The following is a 20,104-nucleotide window of genomic DNA, read 5'->3' on the forward strand; positions in this document are numbered from 1 at the left end:
CGTTTTAATGTGTTGAGACTTACATTGAGAGTTGTTATAGTCTGATCGTGATGTCTGTGGATCTGGTGCATTTCACTTGGTATGTGTTTGGCTGCCCAGTAGTCGTTGGTGAGTAATTGCAGTTTACTCCCCTGCTGCTGTTTGTTTAGGTTTTATTGTATTTTATTCTAGTTTTTAGGGTAATACATTGAAATATACAGTGGTTTCTAGTTCAAGTGAGTTGCCTGGTCTTTTCATTGTTGATTACTTTTTCTTTTTTAGTAAAGCAGAAGGTCTTTTTTGAGAAGCTGCGGGCACCTTTGGGGAGGTCCTCTCTCCTCATTTGTGAATAAAAGCACTGGGACGCAGGTGTAAGGGACACCGCTATGTTTGTCCAATTAGGACGTGGCAACTTATATCATGTGTTGCTTTAGCTGAGCTGCTATTTTTCCAGTGTGTTTTAGAAATTTATTGAAAGAAACCAAGTCTGAGTGCTTTTGTGATAAATTGTAATTAAGGTCCACTTGAGTAGGGGAGACCGGGGATAGTTGTAACATTTTTGACATTTCTGTCTGTAAATTGGAGCTCTTTTAAGGTAGTGGATTCAAAATGTAATGCAAAGTATTTACATGTCTCTGCTATTAAATAGTGCAGCTATTTTCTCTGCAGCACAATTACCCATTGCATGGTATGGTCTCAAACACAAAGAGTGAAATGTTACAATTAACCCCATAGTCTGGGTTAGTTGTAACATATCCTGGGGTGAAATGTAACACAATGAAATAAGGGTACTAACAAAATATTAACATGTAATCTTTGTTTATTCAACACATGAATGCACTTAGAGCCATTTATGTAGCTGTGTGTGTGTGTGTGTGTGTGTGTGTGTGTGTGTGTGTGTGTGTGTGTGTGTGTGTGTGTGTGTGTGTGTGTGTGTGTGTGTGACAGAATGCAGAAATCTAACTTTTGAACATATTCCAACCCCCCAAAAAAGACAAATTATGGAATTTTCTGCAACTGAATATTTCATTAATTTTGGTTGGTCTTCCTTGAGTTTGGCCTCATTGGCTCAGTGGGCATTATAACCTACAACTCTTGCACCAATTTTGAACATAACAATGAAGCTGAAAAAATGTAGTTGTTCACCAGCATCGCAATTGAATTACTTTTTATCATGGCTTACCTTGGTGTGGTTTGCAAAGTGCTTCAGAAAGATGAGGAAATCTGTTTCTTGCACCCATCCTGATTTATTTCCACTACCAGTACTTCCTACTGGTCCATCTCTGACACAGTGGTCTGCATAATGTATGTGTGGGAACACAAACAGTGGAGGAATTGTGTTGCCAATGGCATTAACCGCATATACAAATGTGACCAGTGAATCTCTCTCTGCTGATGTCGTTGCCCCAACTTGTTTAATATAAGTTAAAGTAATAGTGTGGTAAGTTTTAACATCTGCATTATTGTTACAACTGACCCAGACTCCTATAGCCATGAACTAGCTAGCATTACAGCCAACAGCTAAAACACTAGCTCTAAAGACCTACACAGAATATATCCCCATAGACATACAAATAACATAATTTAAGTTTGATGAGTTTAACTGCAAAGCAGATAATGCTATTAGAAATTGAAATAAAGTAGAAAAACTTACTTTTTGGCATACAAATTACTTTTTTTCATGTTAAATTGTCTGTGTTTGACAAAATGTGCTGATTTTTCACATGTACAGGATGAGTCACATCATTTGAAACTTTGCCCTGATTGGAGAAATTGGCAGTGTTACAACTGACCCACGTTACAACTATCCCCGGTCTCCCCTACATTTCCAGGGATGGAATTCCCAGGTGGCTTTTTTTAAGTTGGTCTTTCTTCCAGTCCTCTTTCAGCTGTTCCTCCAACCCGCCACACTAGAAGAAAAACAGCTCCTGTTCATGATACTTCTGAGATTTCCTCACATTTCGACATGCACTCAAAAGCATCCCTGTGAATAAATGATTAACAGTTTCCCAGAACGTCTCGCAGTTCTTGAACGCAACGCTGTAGTTGTGACGGTTGGTGGCGCTCGCTGCGCGTCCTGAGGCTCACTAAACACCAAGGTGATACTTTTTTATGAGCTTCTCTAGAAGTGTGAATTTAAATCTTCGTAATATCAAACAAAATTTTAAAAAAAAAGATTTAAAACCCTTTTAAACTCAATTTGTCACAAAACAGGCGCTCAGTAGGATGTTTAATCCCTGTTTTCGGTGATAATTCACTGTCTAAGGAGCTTGGAAAGAAAAGCGTCTGGACTTCTTTGAGTTGCTTGAAGACGTTTCACCTTCATCCGAGAAGCTTCTTCGTTAATTCACTCTCATACCTCCTATTTATTTGTAATTTCTATTAAATCAACATCATTTTTGAAACTTCAGTCTTAATCTGAAAGGTTCAATTAGACAGATTTTTAATTTAAGTTGCCCTGAGGCTTGTAGTTGCTCCTCTTGATATCAGTTTATATATTTCAGCAAATAAACTAGCAGCTGTTAGGTATTTTAGTACCATGGTAGCATTTACTGGATATTGTTTTATAGTGACATTATACAGGAAAACTCTGTCATTCAATAAGGCCCCTTTGTTTTAGTTATTTTTCTCTTTGACCCAAGAATTGATGTGTGAGAATCACAGGCTGGTACAAGGTTGAAATACCACAGAGATCACTCCCTCAGCTACATTAGTTTCTTAATCTTTTAGGAGACGCCTGTTGAAGGCCAAATGGTTTGTTTCAGATTTCACTAATGAAAGAACTCTTTGTTTTGTGCCTTGAAAATATGTCGCTGAGATAATCACAATTGTAGCTGAACTGATACACTACACAAAGGATGCTTCTTCACCCAAGGGCAGGAAGACGCTGCCTTATCTTGGTCTGTACTGGTTTAAACTGATAATCTGCTGTCTCATGAATTTTACCCTCTATATAAACTGTTGTACTTGTGAATAAAGTTGAGTCAATTTGGGAAGACAACCTGAAGCAGTCTCTGTTTTCTTGTTCTCCCAAGCTGCTCCCGAGCTCGTACTAACACGCTGAATGGCATGCTTGAATATTACTTGAGAATATATTTGACTGTGTTACAGACTAAGGGACATTCTCTGCTGATAGACGTCCACGCCTCGGAGGAAATCGATCCACGGAGTAGGCCTTGGAAACCGTTTCCTTCAGCAGCAGCTGGTAAGCAAAACAGATCCACGCTAACCGGTTTGCGAGTGTAACGCAAAGTAACGAATATTACTATTTAAATAGTAACGGCTTCCAGAGTAGCTGCTTTTCGGTGTGTGTGTGTGTGTGTGTGTGTGTGTGTGTGTGTGTGTGTGTGTGTGTGTGTGTGACATGCGCACATACAACCAGCAGCAGCACCAGCGACCTGCTGTCCGACACCGACACGGCGAGAGGACGGACCCCGAGCGAGGTCTCCGCAGCCGCGGGGATGTAAATGAGACGGGCCCGGGCTTCAGCGGGACGGAGGACAGCTCGTCAGAGAATGCCCCAGCTCGTCCACCGTTAGCCCTCAGATTTACATCACCCAGCACTGAGTCGTGATTGTTTAATATTTATATATATTTATTTATTTATTTTTATTTGGAAGAGGATTGGACTTCGGTAAAACGTCCTCCAGCCAGCATGCCCCCTCCTCAGAGCCTCCAATCCAGCGGTCTGACCCTCTCAGAGACGAGCATTGGTAGGTGTGCGAGCAAGGTCAGCGGCGTGTCTGCAGCAGGTTTTTCTGTCAATTAAAACCCGTTAAACTGACTTACACTGCGGGGATTTTCTCATGCGTCTTTTACCTCTTCCGTAACACCCAGGTGAGCCTTAAAATGCTCATCCACACCTGTTATTTACATCGGATGAGCGAAATGAAATCGTTTTATGATTTTCTCTCATGTCTTTTAAAAGCAGCCTGAAACACTCGTTGCATCACCGGGCAGACTATTTTTTCCTCTCCCAGGCCGCAGCGCGTCACTGCAGGTGCGGCGGCGCTGAGTAACCAGAGCAGCCTGGAGGTTTGGCTCCGATGGCTGCTGGCTGCCGCACACCCATTTCTTCTTCGTGTTCTTCTTCTCTCTTTCTTTGTCAGCTGGATGCCGGGCAGCTACCATGAAAAATAAATCGATTAAACGATCAAATACCGCGAGAAAAAAAGTCGCGGGAATATATTTGGCAATGCGGGTAATTCTCATCAGATGGCAGCACATCGTTGATTATTCAAACAATAGAAGTTTGCCTTGGAGTTTGTTTGTTTGGTTTGTTTGTTTTTTGAAATCCCCGTAAGGCATGTTGGGCAGGGGCGTTTCTAGGACATTGTTTCATAAAGTGGCACCTTACTCAAAGACATTTGATCAGAAATAAATAGAAAGTGAAGAGTTTATGAAACATTTATTTAATACAAAAACAAGCATTTAAAGTTTCAAATGAGACTACATAAGTTTAAAAAAAAAGGCATAATCCTACCTCAATAATAACGTAAAGTATGCTTAAGCTACCTAAACGTTTCTCCTTAGTTAACAGAAAATTTTCCATTTTCTTGTTACTTTTGGCTTTTTTATACAGAATTTTAAGTTAAATTAAATAAACCTTGAATCATTTATATTAGATCTGCCATTCAAAAACTAGCACCATGTATCACTTTTAATTTGAAAATCTTCTGTGGCCCACCCAAACCTTTAAATCCATTTCTGTTCTTCTGGTGATTCACTGGATTTCTTTTGGTATTTGGTAGCCACCATACAATTTCCCTCCACAAGCTAATGATCAGTAGAAAAACTGTGCTAGATCAAAACCTGGCCTGATAAAGTTAGACTGACTTTATGTATTAATCTATTTTTTTCTTTTATTAATTTTTAATCCTTTCGATTGTAAACATTTAATGATTGAAATTTAATGGTAATTATATGATCTCTGCCGCAGCCTTTTTGTGTCCCGTGTGTTTGTGCAAATGAGTCCAATTAAAAGTATCAGTTTGACAAGAAACAAAAAATATCAGCCTAGTCGGTTTTAAATGTGGTAAAAGTTTAATAAAACAACAACTAAAGTCCAGTTTAGTTATCAATCCTCTTCTTTTTTCTTCAGCTACATTCAGGAATAAAACCCTCAGAGTTCCAGCCTCTTTGGAACTCCATCTACGCATCCTTTTTCTAAACTGTTTAAGAGTCTCTTTAAAAACTGTTTGGGTTTTTTCCCCCAAAAAAGAGAAAAAGCAGAAAAATTGTGATGCTGAGTTTTCTCATTTTAAAGGTAACATCTTCTAGTTTCTGAAACTGTGCCATTTTATCATGTGTCAGCAGCAAAACCCAGGCCTCACCCTAGCACCAGCTGAATGGTAACATGTTAATCTTGTGCTGGGTGAACTGTTCTGATGGCAGCACCAAGTTTCTCATGGTCATTTCACTCCTTCTGTTGCCTGCTGGAAAAGTAGTTTTCTCACAGTAGAACTGTTATTTTAACTCTAAGCTCTGCAAACTCACACATGTATTTCTGGCTCATTAATCTCAGAGGCCGCGTCCTTCTCTACGCAGGCACCATGGAGACAGAAATGAACTGTAGCCATATGTTTTAGTCACACAAGCTCAGTGTGCTTTCTTGTTTATCTCCAGGTTGGAGCATCAGTATTCAGCAGCAGACTTGACCTTGACATGTTCATGTATTGATAAAACTGAGTGTGGAAGTGACTCGGCTTAATCTAAAATGGGCTGTGACGACAGAATAAATCACCGAGGATATAGAAAGAGCGGTTTTGTGCAACCACAGACTGAAACAAATGCACGAGAGTAGATATTGAAGACTGCATCTTAACTTACCAGCCACTGCCTCTCTCTGCCATTCTCCTTTCTTACATTGATGAGGTTTGGCTTTAGCAAATTAAAGGAATATCACCTTAGAGTATTTGACCGTTGAAGGCTGATCTTTGGCACATTGATGTACATATTATTTATAGTTTATGGTCATCTCTTCAATGCTGCAGGTGCTCAAGCTCTTTATTGATCCACCCTGTTGGAATACGTGTAGAACGTGCTTTGGCCCTGTCCTTCACTGAAAAAAGCAAATCACTTTTATAGATGTCATTTGTTGCTCTGAAATTTGTAGATATTGCTCAGCATTAACGGCACATTAACACATGATAGCATTTGAACTTTTACCAATAATAAGTGGGCTGGTCCCGCTCCTCTTCATCCCAGCAGATACAGGGTCTAAGCTTTATTTTGATTGGATGGACCACAGGACAGTTTTCCATTTTGGCTGAGTCCATATTGGGTGAATCCTGTCACTGTTTTTTATTTGCATTTAGAGGTTTAACTTTCATTTGTTGAATGTTGTGCAGAGTTCAGGCAAGAGTTTAGACAGAGAGCAGCTTCAGTGGCGTGCGAACCTGCCAAGGAAGTGTCTGGTGTATCCTCTAAACAGATGAAAGAGAACTAGGAGATTCGATCGTGGAATCAGGAAGTATAAGACAGTATTTGTAGGAAGAGGTTTGAAAAGTCAAGGAGATGAAGAAAGTAGATGGGAGTATGGGAAAAGGCTTATAGTGAGTTTATGAGAGGCAGAACACTAAGGAAGGAATGATTTGGCTAGGCTGAGAGCTTGAGCTGATAAGAATGCGCAGCAGGTTCAGGTGGTTAAGGATAGAGATGGAAATGTGCTAACCAATCTTGGAGAGTGAGAATATGCCAGAGAAATAGATTTTTAAGAACAAAAGTGATGTGCAGAGCTGCAGTGATCATAGAGGTGATAATCTTCAGTGATCTTCAGTATGGCTTTGTGCTGAGAACGAGCACTGCAGATGCAGTGTTTTAACAATTGTTGCACTGTGTCTTTGTGGGTCTAGAGAAAGCATATGATGGGGTGCTAAGAGAGGAACTGTGGTACTGAAGAAGGAAGTCAGGAGTCGCAGAGACGTATGTGAGGGTGGTGCTTCGATTGAGTCAAAGTAGGCCTTGGCTCTAAACCCCTTCTTGTTTGCAGTGATGATGGACATGCAGGCGTCTCCATGGACTATGATGTTTTCAGACAACATTGTGATCTGTAGTGAGAATAAGGAGCAGGCGGAAGAGAGCCTGGAGAGTGGAGGTATGCCCTGGAGAGAAGAGGAATGAAAGCCAGTAGAAGCAAGACAAAACAGATGTGTGTGAATGAGAAGGAGACAGGGGTTTCAGTCACACTGCAAAGAGTAAGGGTAGTGAAAGTGACAAGTTTAAATACCTGACGTCAACCAGCTAAATCAATGGACCGTGCACGAGAGAGGTGAAGAAGAGACCGCAGGCAGGGTGGAGTGAGTGGAGACAAGAATCTGAACATATCACTTGTAGGTGCTGACGTTAAGAAAAAATCTTTTTTAACCATAGTAGTAAATTTTTCCTAATTTTTAGGTAAGAATTGAATCAATAACTGGGCTAAATTGAAACTCAGTCAGGTCCCTGTGAATATTTCAAACATTCACACATGCAGCAGCTCTTCAGATACTTCAGGTTTTATCACTTCCTCAGAGACACATCAACAGAAGTGCCCACTAATGGTCAAAGCGAGGGCGGCAGAATACTAAGGAACAGTCACGAGTCCCTTTGTGGTTTTTCTCAATTGCTTTCACCCATTATCTCAAAACATTTGCAAAGTTCTCGTTCAGAATTATCAGCGCTTATTTGATGATTCACAAAAATATACAGAAAACCTGCAAGTTAAGGAGGTAATTCTATCAAATTTCTTTTAAGTCACTGAATAAGTCATTGCTGCTAAAAGGAATGAATCCCTCCGACATTGGGTAAAGTAGTCATTTTGCCAGAATGGATGAAGAAATGTGTTGCTTCAGCTGTTGTTCCTTGAAAGCTGTGTCCTTGTTTTCTCTGAAACGGAATATTTACTGTTTCAAATTGTTATGTTTGAGTAGAACTGATGGCCTTTGTGTATCAAATTGAATACTTTTCAGATGCTGGCATCAGGAGCAGGTAGTTTTAATTCTTAGTCTGTGAAGAAAAAAACTATGTAGGCTATAAACTAAAAAGATTTACATTTCCAGAAATGGCTATGCAGTACAGGACAATGTAGTTAATTTAGCAGAGTAAGAAAGGCTCTTCTCACCTTAAGCCACATGAAAGCATGGCTTAGGTTTGCAAAGTTGCATCTGAACAAACCACAAGACTTCTGACAGAGACCAGAGTGTTTGGCCATTACCCGCTGTGCCACACTAGAGAAACCCGAACACAGCATACCAGCAAAAACGCCTCATACCAGCTGTCAGGCAAAGTGGTGGAGGGTTGGTGAGTCCACCATGAACTCCCCTGGATACCAAAGTATTTTAGAGTCAAATGTGAAGGCGTCAGTCTGATAGCTAAAGCATGGCTGAAACCGGGTCATGCAACAGGACTGTGATCCAAGAACAACAGCAAATCTACAAACGAACGTCTAAAAAAGAAAAGAATCAAGGTGTTACAATGGCTTATTCAAAGTCCAGACCTGAACCTGCATGAAATGCTGTGGCAGGACCATATGAGAGCTGAAGCAAATGCCTGAATCTCTTTACTGCTTGTGCCAGTGTTCATGTTTACTTATTTCTTCTAGGATCCTTTAAGAGAAGAAAGAGGAAATCCATAATTGTGACGGTGATGCTGCTCATTGTGTCTGTGCTCATCCTCATCTTCGGCCTGGCAGCGACTACCAGGACACAGAACATCACGGTGGGCGGCTACTACTCAGGAGTCATTGTGAGTACACATTCGCACCGGCGCCTACCATCGACAGACGCGGCCCAGCAGGCCTGTTCTCTCTTAGGCTGCATGATAAGTGAAGTCGCTGTGCTTCCAGCACACTCGCCACTGCTCACTAGCCCTGATAAACCTCATCACCGAAGGTCTTTGAGCTGTAAATATTACCCACATTTCTGTCATTATCCACTGAATGAGGTAATATGTTTCAATCTCTAAACCTGTTCGTCACAGTACTTGGCTTTTAGCATTCTCGCTTACATAAATGGTTACTGTAGAGCAGGTTACGCCACGTTAGTCCGATTGATAAATTAATAAAACATATTGGAATTTACTTACAAAGCGAGCATCATAAGATAAAGAGAAATCACAACAACTGTACGATTATGATAAGTATTATTAATACTTGATATATCAGACTTGTGCTGAGCTTGCACTGTGCAATCAAGATTCTGAAATCAAAGCTAGATAAATGCCCTAACAGCTGTTTTCTCTCCTTTCAGCTGGGCTTTGGCTCTTTTCTGGGAATTATCGGCGCTCATTTGATAGAGAACAAGAGGCAGATGGTAAGAGGATTTATATTACCTCTGTGCACTGAGATCTCTTTCAGTGCTTCGTGTCACCTCATCTCAACATCACTGATATTAAACTGAATATTAGTCCCAGTTACCCTGCAGCAGACAAAGCAGTTTGATTATGGGAGCTGCAGTCCCACTCATCCCGAGGAGCTTCATGTGTTGAGTATCGGACAAACTATCCTGAATTTCGGGGTCGGGGTTACGCAGCCTGAAATAGAAATAGGGTGTAAGTGGAGGAAGACAGATGTCCGTGCAGGAATGTGGGGAAGGAAACTTCAGATGAGCGGAGCAGGTGGGAGGAGCCGGGCAGGCTCTGTCAGAGCTGGAGTTAAGAATGTGTTTGTGTCGTGACACTTTTTCCCATCATGCAACAGCATTTAGATGCCTGGAGTTCCAGTCAGCAGGCGTGTGTGTTGAATGAGCCCTGGCACATTACACCACACTCTTGTTTACCACCATAAAATCTCATTACACAGAACATGTGCTGACATTATTTATAGCGTGACTAGTTAGTGACGTTGTAACTGCACTGGTATTAGTTGTCTACATTCATGCACTGCTTTTATTCTGTTTATTTTAACTGTCATGGTGGGTGCACGAGGAGCTGCTTGTGGTCCAAGCTTCCTCTCGGTTCGTAGAGCGAGGTTACTGAGTTCAGCTACAGTATGTTGCCAAAAGCATTTGCGTGTCTGGCTTCACACGCATGAACTTGAGTGACATCCCGTTCTTGATCCATAGAGTTAATATGATGTCACCCTTTGCAGCTTTAACAGCTTCAACTCTTCTGGGAAGACTTTCCACAAGGTTTAGGAGCATTTATGGGAATTTTTTTTACCATTCGTCCAGAAGTACATTTGTGAGGTCAGACTGATTAATTCATCCATAAGGTCTGTTTGAGGTCAGGACTCTGTGTAGGCTAGTCAAGTTCTTCAACACCAAATTTGTTCTCTTTGTGCACTGGTGCGCAGTCCTTTCACTGCAACTAAGGCTACGTTCACACTGCAGGTCTTAATGCTCAATTCCGATTTTTTGATCAAATCCAATTTTTTGTCTGCTTGTTCACACTCCAAATAAAATGCGACAGCAAACGCGCTCTAGTGTGAACCTCAAAGCGCCCCGCTTGCACAAACGAAGAAGACGTCACACAACGCGCTCTGTTTAGACCCAGACCAAACAGTATTGTTTGACTGATGGCCCTTAATATAAAGACTTATTTCGGACTTTACATTTCCCAATTTTGCTTTAAGTTATAAAGTTATTTTGTTATTTACATTTGGCCTAATAATGATCCTTATTGCTGTTTTAGAGGAGCGGTGCTTCAAAGGATAGCTGCAGATTTCTGTCAGAATCTGCTGATTATACAGTACAAATAAAATGTTCACGTTTCTCCAACGTTGTCTTCCCAACAGTTTCACTGACATCTACACTGGATGGCCAGGAAGCGTTCACGATGTCTTCTACGGTGCTGATAATTGGCGTCTGTCTTGTGTCAGTGACGTAAAAGACAGATTTAATGCAACATGACCATCAAACAGCAGTCGCTTTCTAAAACATCGGATATGTATCGGATTCAGTACCACATACGAAAGTGACCCAGATCGGATTTGAAAATATTGGATTTGTGCCGTTCACACTGTCAGACCATGATCAGATATGCATATATGCCTCGGATATGCATCGGGTCGCATAGGGTCAAAAATGTCTGATTTGATGCACTTTCGCCTGCAGTGTGAACGTAGCCTAAGGGGCTGAGCCCAGTTCCTGAAAAACAACCCCACTACATATTTCCCCCTCCACCAAACTTACACTTGGCACAGTGCAGTCAGACAAGCAGTCCTGGCAAACATCAAACTCAGACTCATCCATCGAGAAGTGTGACTCGTCACCCCAGAACACACCTCCAGTGCTCTAGTGCAGCATAGAGTCACCACTGCATCTGATGCTTTGCATTGTGCTTGGTGATGTATGGCTTGGATGCAGCTGCTTCGCCATGAATCCCATTCCATGAAGCTCTCTACTCAATGTTCTTGAGCCAATTCGAAGGCCGCGTGAAGTTTGGAGGTCTGCAGCGACTGACTCTGCAGAAAGTTGGTGACCTCTGCGCGCTATGCCCCCAAGCATCCACTGACCCCGCTCTGTGATTTCTTGCTGTCTTGCAACTGTAACCACATAATTTCCTCAGGGATTAATAAAGTATTCCGATTCTGATTTTACATGGCCCACTTTGTGCTGAGTCGTTGTTGTTATGAGTTTTTATTGAAGAATCCTTGAATTATTTAACATATTTTATACTTAAAACGGAAAGAAAGAGAGTAACTCATCCGATGTATTTTTTTTAACCACTTAGCGAGCATACTCTATCGCCCATGTTGCAAGAGGAAAGTATATCCTAGACAGCTGCTATGAGAGGGGCTCTAGGCTTAGATTCCCACATTAGTATTACAGAATTTGAAATGTTAAGCAGACTTATAACTACTACTACATAGCCCCAAACAAATTTTGTTTGTAGGGTTACCCTTTTAAAGGGAGTATAGTGTTTGTTCGGGGAGGCCGCAAAGTCAAACTCAGCCGCAGTCTTGACATCGCCGGCCCACAACAGCTGGTGCCTAAGCTGATATCTTTTTATGCATTCAATTGGCAAATCCCATATAGAGCACACTATTTAAGCTGCTTTAACCTTCCCACAGTTGCTGTGCACTGCCAGCCACTTTGCAACGCACCTCTACCTCAGCTCGTTCTTTTATTGTGTGCCTGATTTTAACCAGCACAGTATCTGTTTTCACTGATGCCTGGTCTTGTCTGTGCCTTACGCTGTCCATGTATGCATGTGGGAAGGGCAGAGAGGTCAAATATAAATAACTGCAGATGGAAAAACAGTCGTCTTTTGACCACGGTTGTCCTGACTGAACTGACCTGCTAAAATAATTATAAAAATATCACAGAGTCTGTGGTGACATATCAAAATGGGTCAAATTTCCAGCGACACTTGCAGTATATAGAGCAGCTTCACTGCTTGGCTGACACGTTTCATTGGGGCTGTGAAGTGACGTCTGAGTAGAAAAGTAAAGCGCTAATTACTGATACTCACAGTGAGAAATATGTGAAGTATTAAGTGTTCATTTAAAAACCTTCCGATCAGTCGTTGTGATATGACCTGTGAAGAAGCAGACTTCAGTAAGGGCATGTTCCTTATTCGTATACATATAGCTGCAGTGTGAGACCGATATCCAACACCATCAGATGATTCCCAAAAAGAATGCAATGTCCACATGTACAAATGCAATAACAAACTTCCTCAAAGTACAGCACTCAAACTACAATTTAAAGACATAGGTCAGAATTCTTTTTAGATGTCTTTAATTTTCTGTCTTTAACTGAGTTTTGTCAGGTCTAATAAGCCCCAGTGTCATTTCTTCAGCTGTAACTTTGAGGCATCAAATAGCAAAAGAAACCAAAAAAATTACAAAAAGACAAATTTTTTTTCAGATTCAAAGGAGCTTGGAAAGAAAAGCGTCTGGACTTCTTTAAGTTGCTTGAAGACGTTTCACCTCTCATCCGAGAAGCTTCTTCAGTTCTAAGGTCAAATGGTGGGGAGTCCCAGATATAAACCTAGTGGGAGTTTCCCCCCACAGAGGGACAAAGGACCCCCTGATGATCCTCTAATCGCCTGAGCCAAGGTGGGAAACTGGGTGTGGGTCCCAATCAGCCAGAGTTTCGGGTGAGCTCATTGTGAAACCTGGCCCCACCTTATCATGTGAATTCCTTAGCGCATGGCACAACATAGAAGAGCCACCTCCACAGGACAAGACTCAGCAGTTCATCTGCATCTAAAGGTCAAAGGTCACTCTTTCGAGGATGCCAATGTTCACATTTTGGACAGAGAGGACAGATGGTTTGAAAGAGGAGTGAAAGAAGCATCTATGTCCACTGTGAGCGACCATCTTTGAACAGAGGCGGGGCTTACGACACCAACTGTCTGCCATCTATAATCCAGTTTTGAGTTCCCTCCCCAGATGCCTTAACCCCATTTGACCTTAGAACTGAAGAAGCTTCTCGGATGAGAGGTGAAACGTCTTCAAGCAACTTAAAGAAGTCCAGACGCTTTTCTTTCCAAGCTCCTTAGACTACGATGGCCTGGATGATTGAGGACCTTCACAGACTTTTTTTCAGATTGTTTTTACTGACCTTAAAGGACAGTTTGAAAGTGACCATTTATGTGGTTCTTTCTATATGTTGAGAATACACACCTGAGACATAGTTTCTAAGTTACTGAGGCTTTTTGTCAGTTTTCAACCAATACATCATTAAGTTGTCCTTGAAGAATTTGGTGGCTGTAAGCCAAATCTTATTTAAATTTTCATTATGAGAATTCATTCAAAACTTTTCCAGCTATCATGCTTACAGACAGAATGACACGCACACAAATGCTACTAAAAACATTAACTCTTTGGTGGTTTTTAAATGTGATTGTTAAAGCTGACCAATCATCCTTTTTTTTACTCTCTGACATATATAACAAGACAGTCTCATAGCAGTTTGTGATAACAGCTGACCTACTCATCCATGTTTCTGCAGACATAAATTGTCCATCCTTCTTACCGTGTTCCTGAACACAATTTTTTTGGCTGCCATGTTGACACTTCCCCTCTGAAGAGTGTGGACAAAAATGTAACATTTCATATTCATTAACAAATCGATGGCTTTTTCCTGTGTATTTCACATTCTGCTATGAGACAAGGCTGTTTACGTACTCTACATATTGGTCAATTCCACAAAGTGATAGATAATGAGGTCACATAAGTGGTGCATGTGAGCTAAACGCTCAGGCTTCAGTTTCCTCTGAACATTTAGTTCCCTTTTTTCTACTATTGGATTTTTATGATTATAAAAGAAAGAAGGCTTCCCCTTAGTATGGTGATCTCAGGGATACAGCTCTGGGTGTGAGCACAGGAGGTCTGCCCACCTTCTGTGTGTGAGGGGCAGCCAATCAGAGAATAGGCAGCATAAAAAAAGAGGGGTGGGGGGACTTCAGAGTTTCTGCACAAGGTACACAAGAGATTAGTTTGAACTTTGACTCATGAAAAGCTACTTTAGTAATCTCTAAGAACAACCACGTCCACTTTTAAAAGGTCAGAGGAGCTTCAGCCTTTCAATCTGGACTCAGATCTGATTGTGGAAACTGTACCTCAAGCTGCTCAGTCTGTGGTGTCACTTCACACTCCCTCCCTCCTCTGTGGTGGGGCGGCTCCAGAGGAGTGGGGTGATGTGTAACCGAATACTGGCTGTGTTTCACCGAAGACTGAAAAGAGAAGAGGTCTGTGGATGGGTTTAGGTAAAGGGTTGCACTGCGAGTGCTAGATGTTTCCACTAACTGGACCTGAACTGTACTTCTGCACACTGATATACATGAGTGTACTGCAATTTCAGCTGGCCACTGGTGAGAAAAGAAAATGAGAATGATGCACGTTTATGTTAAGATTTACCCTTCTATTGAAAACCCAAATATGAAGCTCGGGCCTCTCCATCTTCTTCCACAGTTAGTGGCATCCATTGTCTTCATCAGCTTTGGAGTGGTGGCTGCCTTCTGCTGTGCCATCGTCGATGGAGTATTTGCAGCGAGGCACATTGTAAGTATCACAAAAGCTTATTTAGCTTATCCTGTAAATTTAGATCATTCTAATTACACACTAATAACGGGCTTCTTATTGGGCGCCAGGCTACATTAGACGCATCCCCTCCTCGACGTCCTGCTCACATCTTTCAGGCTGGGGTAGCTGCCACACCCTTCTTGTGAGACAGAAGGGTGTCTCACAAGATGATTTATTTTGTGGTAGAAGACTGTTATTCTCCATGATGCAAAGCACAGAAAACAACAAGTAACCACTAATGCATTCTTAAAACAATTATGCTGAAGTAAGTTAGGGCAGTGTGAAAAGGGAGATTCCCATTAGCAGGTTTTCGTTCGCCACTAATGGCGTCAGTGAAGTGGAACATTTTCCTTTCAAACAGCATTTGGTACACTAGACTCTGAAGAGGCGCACTGTTGAATCAAGTGAATTTAGGAGCATTAATTGAGGAGCATGGTCGTTAAACTTATCTATTTTTGCTATATTTGGTAGCAGTTTTAAACCACACGTTCATTTTTTGTTCTTTGAGGACACAGAAAGTAAAAGCACAGTCTTGATTTTTACAGCTGATTGAATGTCAGTGTTATTTGTGATATTAATGATTTTCATCTGAAGTGCTTGCTCAAAAAGGCTCTTGTTTGCATCAGAGAACAGTGAGGTCAGTTTTATTCTTATTGATTTGGTAATACATAAAAGCTCCTTTTTATCGTAGCGTATACTGAACGATCCAGAGTATGCTACACAGTGTCATCAAGTGGCTGGTTGGCTGTTTTCTGTATTTGCACGTGCAGTCACAACTTCAAACTTGGCCTGAGAGTTAACGTCGGCTGTCTGACCCGACATTCACTTGAAGGATCATCACTTGTGATTGATGAGAGCAGTCTTCAGTTCTCACCTTCTTGCAACTTTCTCCTGTTTTCTAAAAAGAAATTCAAATAAACGCACCTGGATCAGAGTGCTAGTAGTGTTGCACTGGTCCCCAAGGAGACACCTCATATAAAATGTTTGCTGGTATGTGTGTTTTTATTATTAAACTGTAATAATGAGTAGGGACATAGTTGTTAGTAATTTAATATAAAAGTAGTGAGGGTTTACAGATATAATCTCAGCATAATCTTAGTATATATTTAAGTATGCTGAGTGTTTCCTCTGAAACGTCTGTCATTCTTCCAGGGTTGTTTTTGTTTTTTTAAACTTTAAAATAACTTGAACAGGGGAAAAATTATGTAAATAAACCATAAAACTCAATATGGCCTGATCACATTTTGCTGTCCTCGTCAAACTTTCAAAGTAGATTTATTTTTGACCCCAGTATTTTTTCTTTCCCAGTAAAAAACAAAGTCAGACCAAATATACGTTTCCCAGGGCCATAAAATAAACTGACCCAAGCAGTGTTACTTTTGGACGCCTGGTCATGTAGCGATAATTCACCCTGACGATTTTACCTTTGTGCATTTTCTGAAGAAACTGCAGCGTGAACGCTTAAATCTGAATGTATGAGCTGAAATGAAATAATTGATGAATTTTAAGTTAAAAAGAACAATACTGTGAATGCTTTTCAAGCATTCCCACTAGAAATGGTCCACATGTTTGATTTAGCAAAGATTTTAGACCAGATGTCCATCTTAATATAGCATTCCATGTGGGATGTAGGTAAGGAGGACATGCAAAGGGTTTGTGTTACAGAGGGGGATGCTAGAGATGAAGGCAAAATGATGCTGTCAGGCAGATTTGGGGTCACTATCCAGAAACAAAAAAAAGACAAAACAAAGGAAAAAGTGCAAGCTTTGGTGACCAGAGAGGAAACATGGAACAAATGAAGAAGCAGCATGTAGTAGAATGTGAAAAAGAAGTGAGAAAATGTGAAAAAATCCATATTTGAGTTTTTTAGGGAGAGGGGACACAGAGGGGGGAAAGGAACATAGAGCCCACGAGATGACTGGCAAAATAAGACAGGAAGTAACAAAACATGACAACACCTATACTGAGAGAGACTTAACAGGACCCAGGAAACACAGGGCAGGCTCATAAAAGCTATGAGACAAAAACAAAACACCTAAAGCAAAATACTTATAGAAAATAGACATTAACTGAATCTCAAGGACTAAATTGTAACCAGTAACTTAAAACTCCACCTGAAGAAGAATAAACTCAAAGCTACTGTGGGGATCACTAAAGGAAGCAGCTGAAAGAAGACAAATTTTACAAAATAAAGCTTTAAAACATGTAAGACAGAATTATGTAAAATCTCTCCTGTTAAAATGGTAGCTGGTTATATTAAACTGGCCCAAAGTTTTTTATAAAATGGTCTGTTTATGTGCATGTAATCCCTGTGAGCCTGAAGACGGCTGTAGAAGCTCAGTTTCTGACAGTTTTTTCTACCCTTTGTTGCTGTATGATGTAAAAGAGATAGGATATCCTTAATCCCCGCCCACCTGCTTTTTCAAATCTTTTGCTTACAAGAAGCAGCCAATCAGAACAAAGTTGGTTTAAATGGATGGAAAAGTCTTGTTTCACAGAGTGTATGAATTGAGGCACCTTAGATAAATTAGCTTTTTTTTTTGTTTTGTTTTTTGCTTTTCTTTAACTTCCCAACATGGAGCTGGAAATGTCCATAGCAGGTCTAATATAAAACTTTATTATTAATTTTAGTTGGCAAACAAAATAAGACTATTCCAGCATTTTCATATTCATCAGTTCTTTCTTTTATGCCGTTTCTTCTGCAGGACCTCAAGCCTCTGTACGCGGGCCGCTGTGCTTATCACACCAGTGACACGGCGTCTGAGCATGATGTAAGAAAGACATTTAACTCATATTCAATGAGCCATTAAATGCTGTCTGTCAGTGTGATCATTATTTGTATAGGCTTGAATTGTTGGGGGGCTGAATAATCCATGCAGGCTCAACGAGAAGAGACATAAGCTAATTTTTGCACTTCAGGTGCCATGTCATACAGCAGGCATATCCTGTAACCTGCGAGTGAAGAGCAACACCTGCTACTGCTGCGACCTCTACAACTGCGGGAAGTGAGTATGCCGAGGGGGTCGAGCACCCTCAGAACCTGTGCCTACTCGCTATGCAGTGTTTATATTTTGATGTGCGCTCCTGTGTCATTTTAATTTGCACTGCAGCAGTGATTGTATCAGACCAGGATGTTTCTTTTCTTTTTTAACCTTTGTTTCAGAGAACATCCTCTTATGGGACCTCAGAATAAAGATGTTTTGAAAAAGTTTAAGAAATCATCCATGATTTGGAAGTAGGTCCCTTTTTTCTAGGCTATTAATGCCCAGTATTGATCAACTCGGTCTTGTCTTGTCTTATTTTATTTTTTAAGAAAACATCATAGAAATGTGTTGTAGGTTGTCATTTCCTCTGCATGTTTGTGTGTCACCAACCTCAGTCCGTGTCTCCTCCCAGCTTTCCAGCAGCAACCTCTGAATGTTTATAACCATAAATCAACCCCAGTTTTGTTTTTCTGTGTCTTGTTTATGTAGGTGCATCTTTAAAAACTACTAAACACTGTCAGTGATTTTTCTGGCTTGACTATAAGCTTTCACCCTCTCTGTTTTACCCCACTGGCCTAGCCATGTTGAGTTAATGGGAGGCTACCATGAATATACAGATGTGAAAAGCTGCCAGGACGTCATACACCTCTACCACCTCTTGTGGTCGGCTACGATCCTCAACATCGTGGCCCTCTTCCTGGGCATCATTACTGCAGCAGTGCTGGGAGGCTTCAAAGACATGGTGCGTGCACTGAACGAGCATGTCAGATTTATCAGTAGCCGCTTCTCTGTAATCGCAGCTCTCTAACTGTTACATCAATGCACTCTGTTGCTTCATCAGACACCTGCTCCTGCCTCAGAGAGCACATCTGAACCAGAGGCCATCACAGCTCCAGTCCCTTCAGAGATTCCCCCGCCCGTCACGTCTCTCAACCCATATTACAACACCGCCCCCTGCCTGCCACCGTACTCGGCCTACGACCTGCAGGTATGCAGCTGCTTTAAAGGTGCAGTTGAGAAGTGTGTGCTTCTAATTATTTATGGACAACAGTCAAGCTCTTTATCAGGAAATTTGTGTTAGTAGGATCTAATGACGATTGTTTCTAGGGTTACCAATTGGATCCATATAAAGTATCTCATGGTCCTCACGCATTTGATGCCAGCATACAATAGCTCAAAGCATATATATATTGTAATAAATGTTTTCCTTTATTCGCAGGGCTCCTATGTGTTCCCTGACTCTTCAGGCCTGTCAGACGATTCCCAGTCTGGAGCCAGCCACCTCTGGCCTACAATGATCCCTCCACGCTACTCCCCTCCTCACAACCTTCCAGATGAGAAGCCCCCACCATACAGCCCGTAAGACAGCTGCGAGAAAAGGAAACACCTGAAACATCATCGGGTGTTTGCACAGTTCCTCTGGACTTTTCTTCATAATCCTTCAGAAGAGTGTTGAAGAAAAAGAGGCGAGGAAGGGGAGGAGAGCCACAGAGCACACTAACTTTGACTTCAGCCCAAGGCGAGGGAGAAAGCATTCGTCTCCCCGGGCACCACTCACACTCTTCTGGCCTGCACTGTGTGTGTTTGTGCACATGCACATCGAGAGAGACAACCTGGTCAAAGCCAGGACTGTTTACACATCTATCTGCCTTATGCAACGTAAACAGACTTCCAGTGTTAGATGTATTCTGTAAAAGGACAAAACGACAGAGCTCATGCTTTACATTCACCTCTCTTTTGCAGAAACTGTAAATGCTTCCTCCATCAAGATGGAGATCCCGTCCTCACTGGGAGGATGAGTACAGCTACATGTGCAAGGTCGACGTTGAGCTAGGTGAAAGCTTTGGCATATTTCTTAAAATCTGAATCAGCTAGATAATTCCAAACTTAAAAATTGTAGGCCCGGGCGTTTGTTTCTGTAGCAGTCAATAGTGTCCCTGTGCATTATTACAGGCAGAGTTAGCAGAACTGGAGGTATTACATGCTCATAATGTATGTGCAGCAGTATAATATGCAGTTAGGCCTAGCATATACAAACAGACCAAGATTCCTATTTATCAAATCTTCACGTTATGTTTAAGAATATCCTGATCAGTGTGTGGCAAACTTTGCAGAGCAGCATTAATGAAGAAATAAGCTATTGTACCTACAGTAGTTGTTGAGGATAATCAGATACCAGTTACACTCCAAA

The 20,104-nt window shown here is 41.3% G+C and overlaps 1 protein-coding gene across 2 annotated transcripts; it reads left to right on the forward strand.

Annotated features, from left to right (window-relative positions):
• The first annotated feature begins 2,909 nt into the window (after window positions 1-2,909).
• On the forward strand, window positions 2,910-19,418 carry tmem255a (transmembrane protein 255A). Of its 2 annotated transcripts, none has more exons than XM_080289507.1 (10): window positions 2,910-3,184; window positions 8,561-8,703; window positions 9,207-9,269; window positions 14,819-14,908; window positions 17,635-17,700; window positions 17,849-17,934; window positions 18,093-18,164; window positions 18,493-18,655; window positions 18,755-18,901; window positions 19,133-19,418. In XM_080289507.1, exons 1-10 carry the CDS (start codon window positions 3,049-3,051, stop codon window positions 19,274-19,276), a joined length of 1,110 nt encoding a protein of 369 aa, XP_080145633.1. In that variant the 5' UTR covers window positions 2,910-3,048; the 3' UTR covers window positions 19,277-19,418. The 2 variants fall into 2 exon arrangements, with proteins under 2 accessions (XP_080145633.1, XP_026001705.2); XM_026145920.2 differs by lacking the exon at window positions 2,910-3,184 and adding an exon at window positions 3,380-3,692.
• Window positions 19,419-20,104: the final 686 nt, after the last annotated feature.

The sequence above is a fragment of the Astatotilapia calliptera genome, chromosome 2 (assembly GCF_964374335.1).
Source record: "Astatotilapia calliptera chromosome 2, fAstCal68.1, whole genome shotgun sequence".
Classification (NCBI taxonomy): Eukaryota; Metazoa; Chordata; class Actinopteri; order Cichliformes; family Cichlidae; genus Astatotilapia; species Astatotilapia calliptera.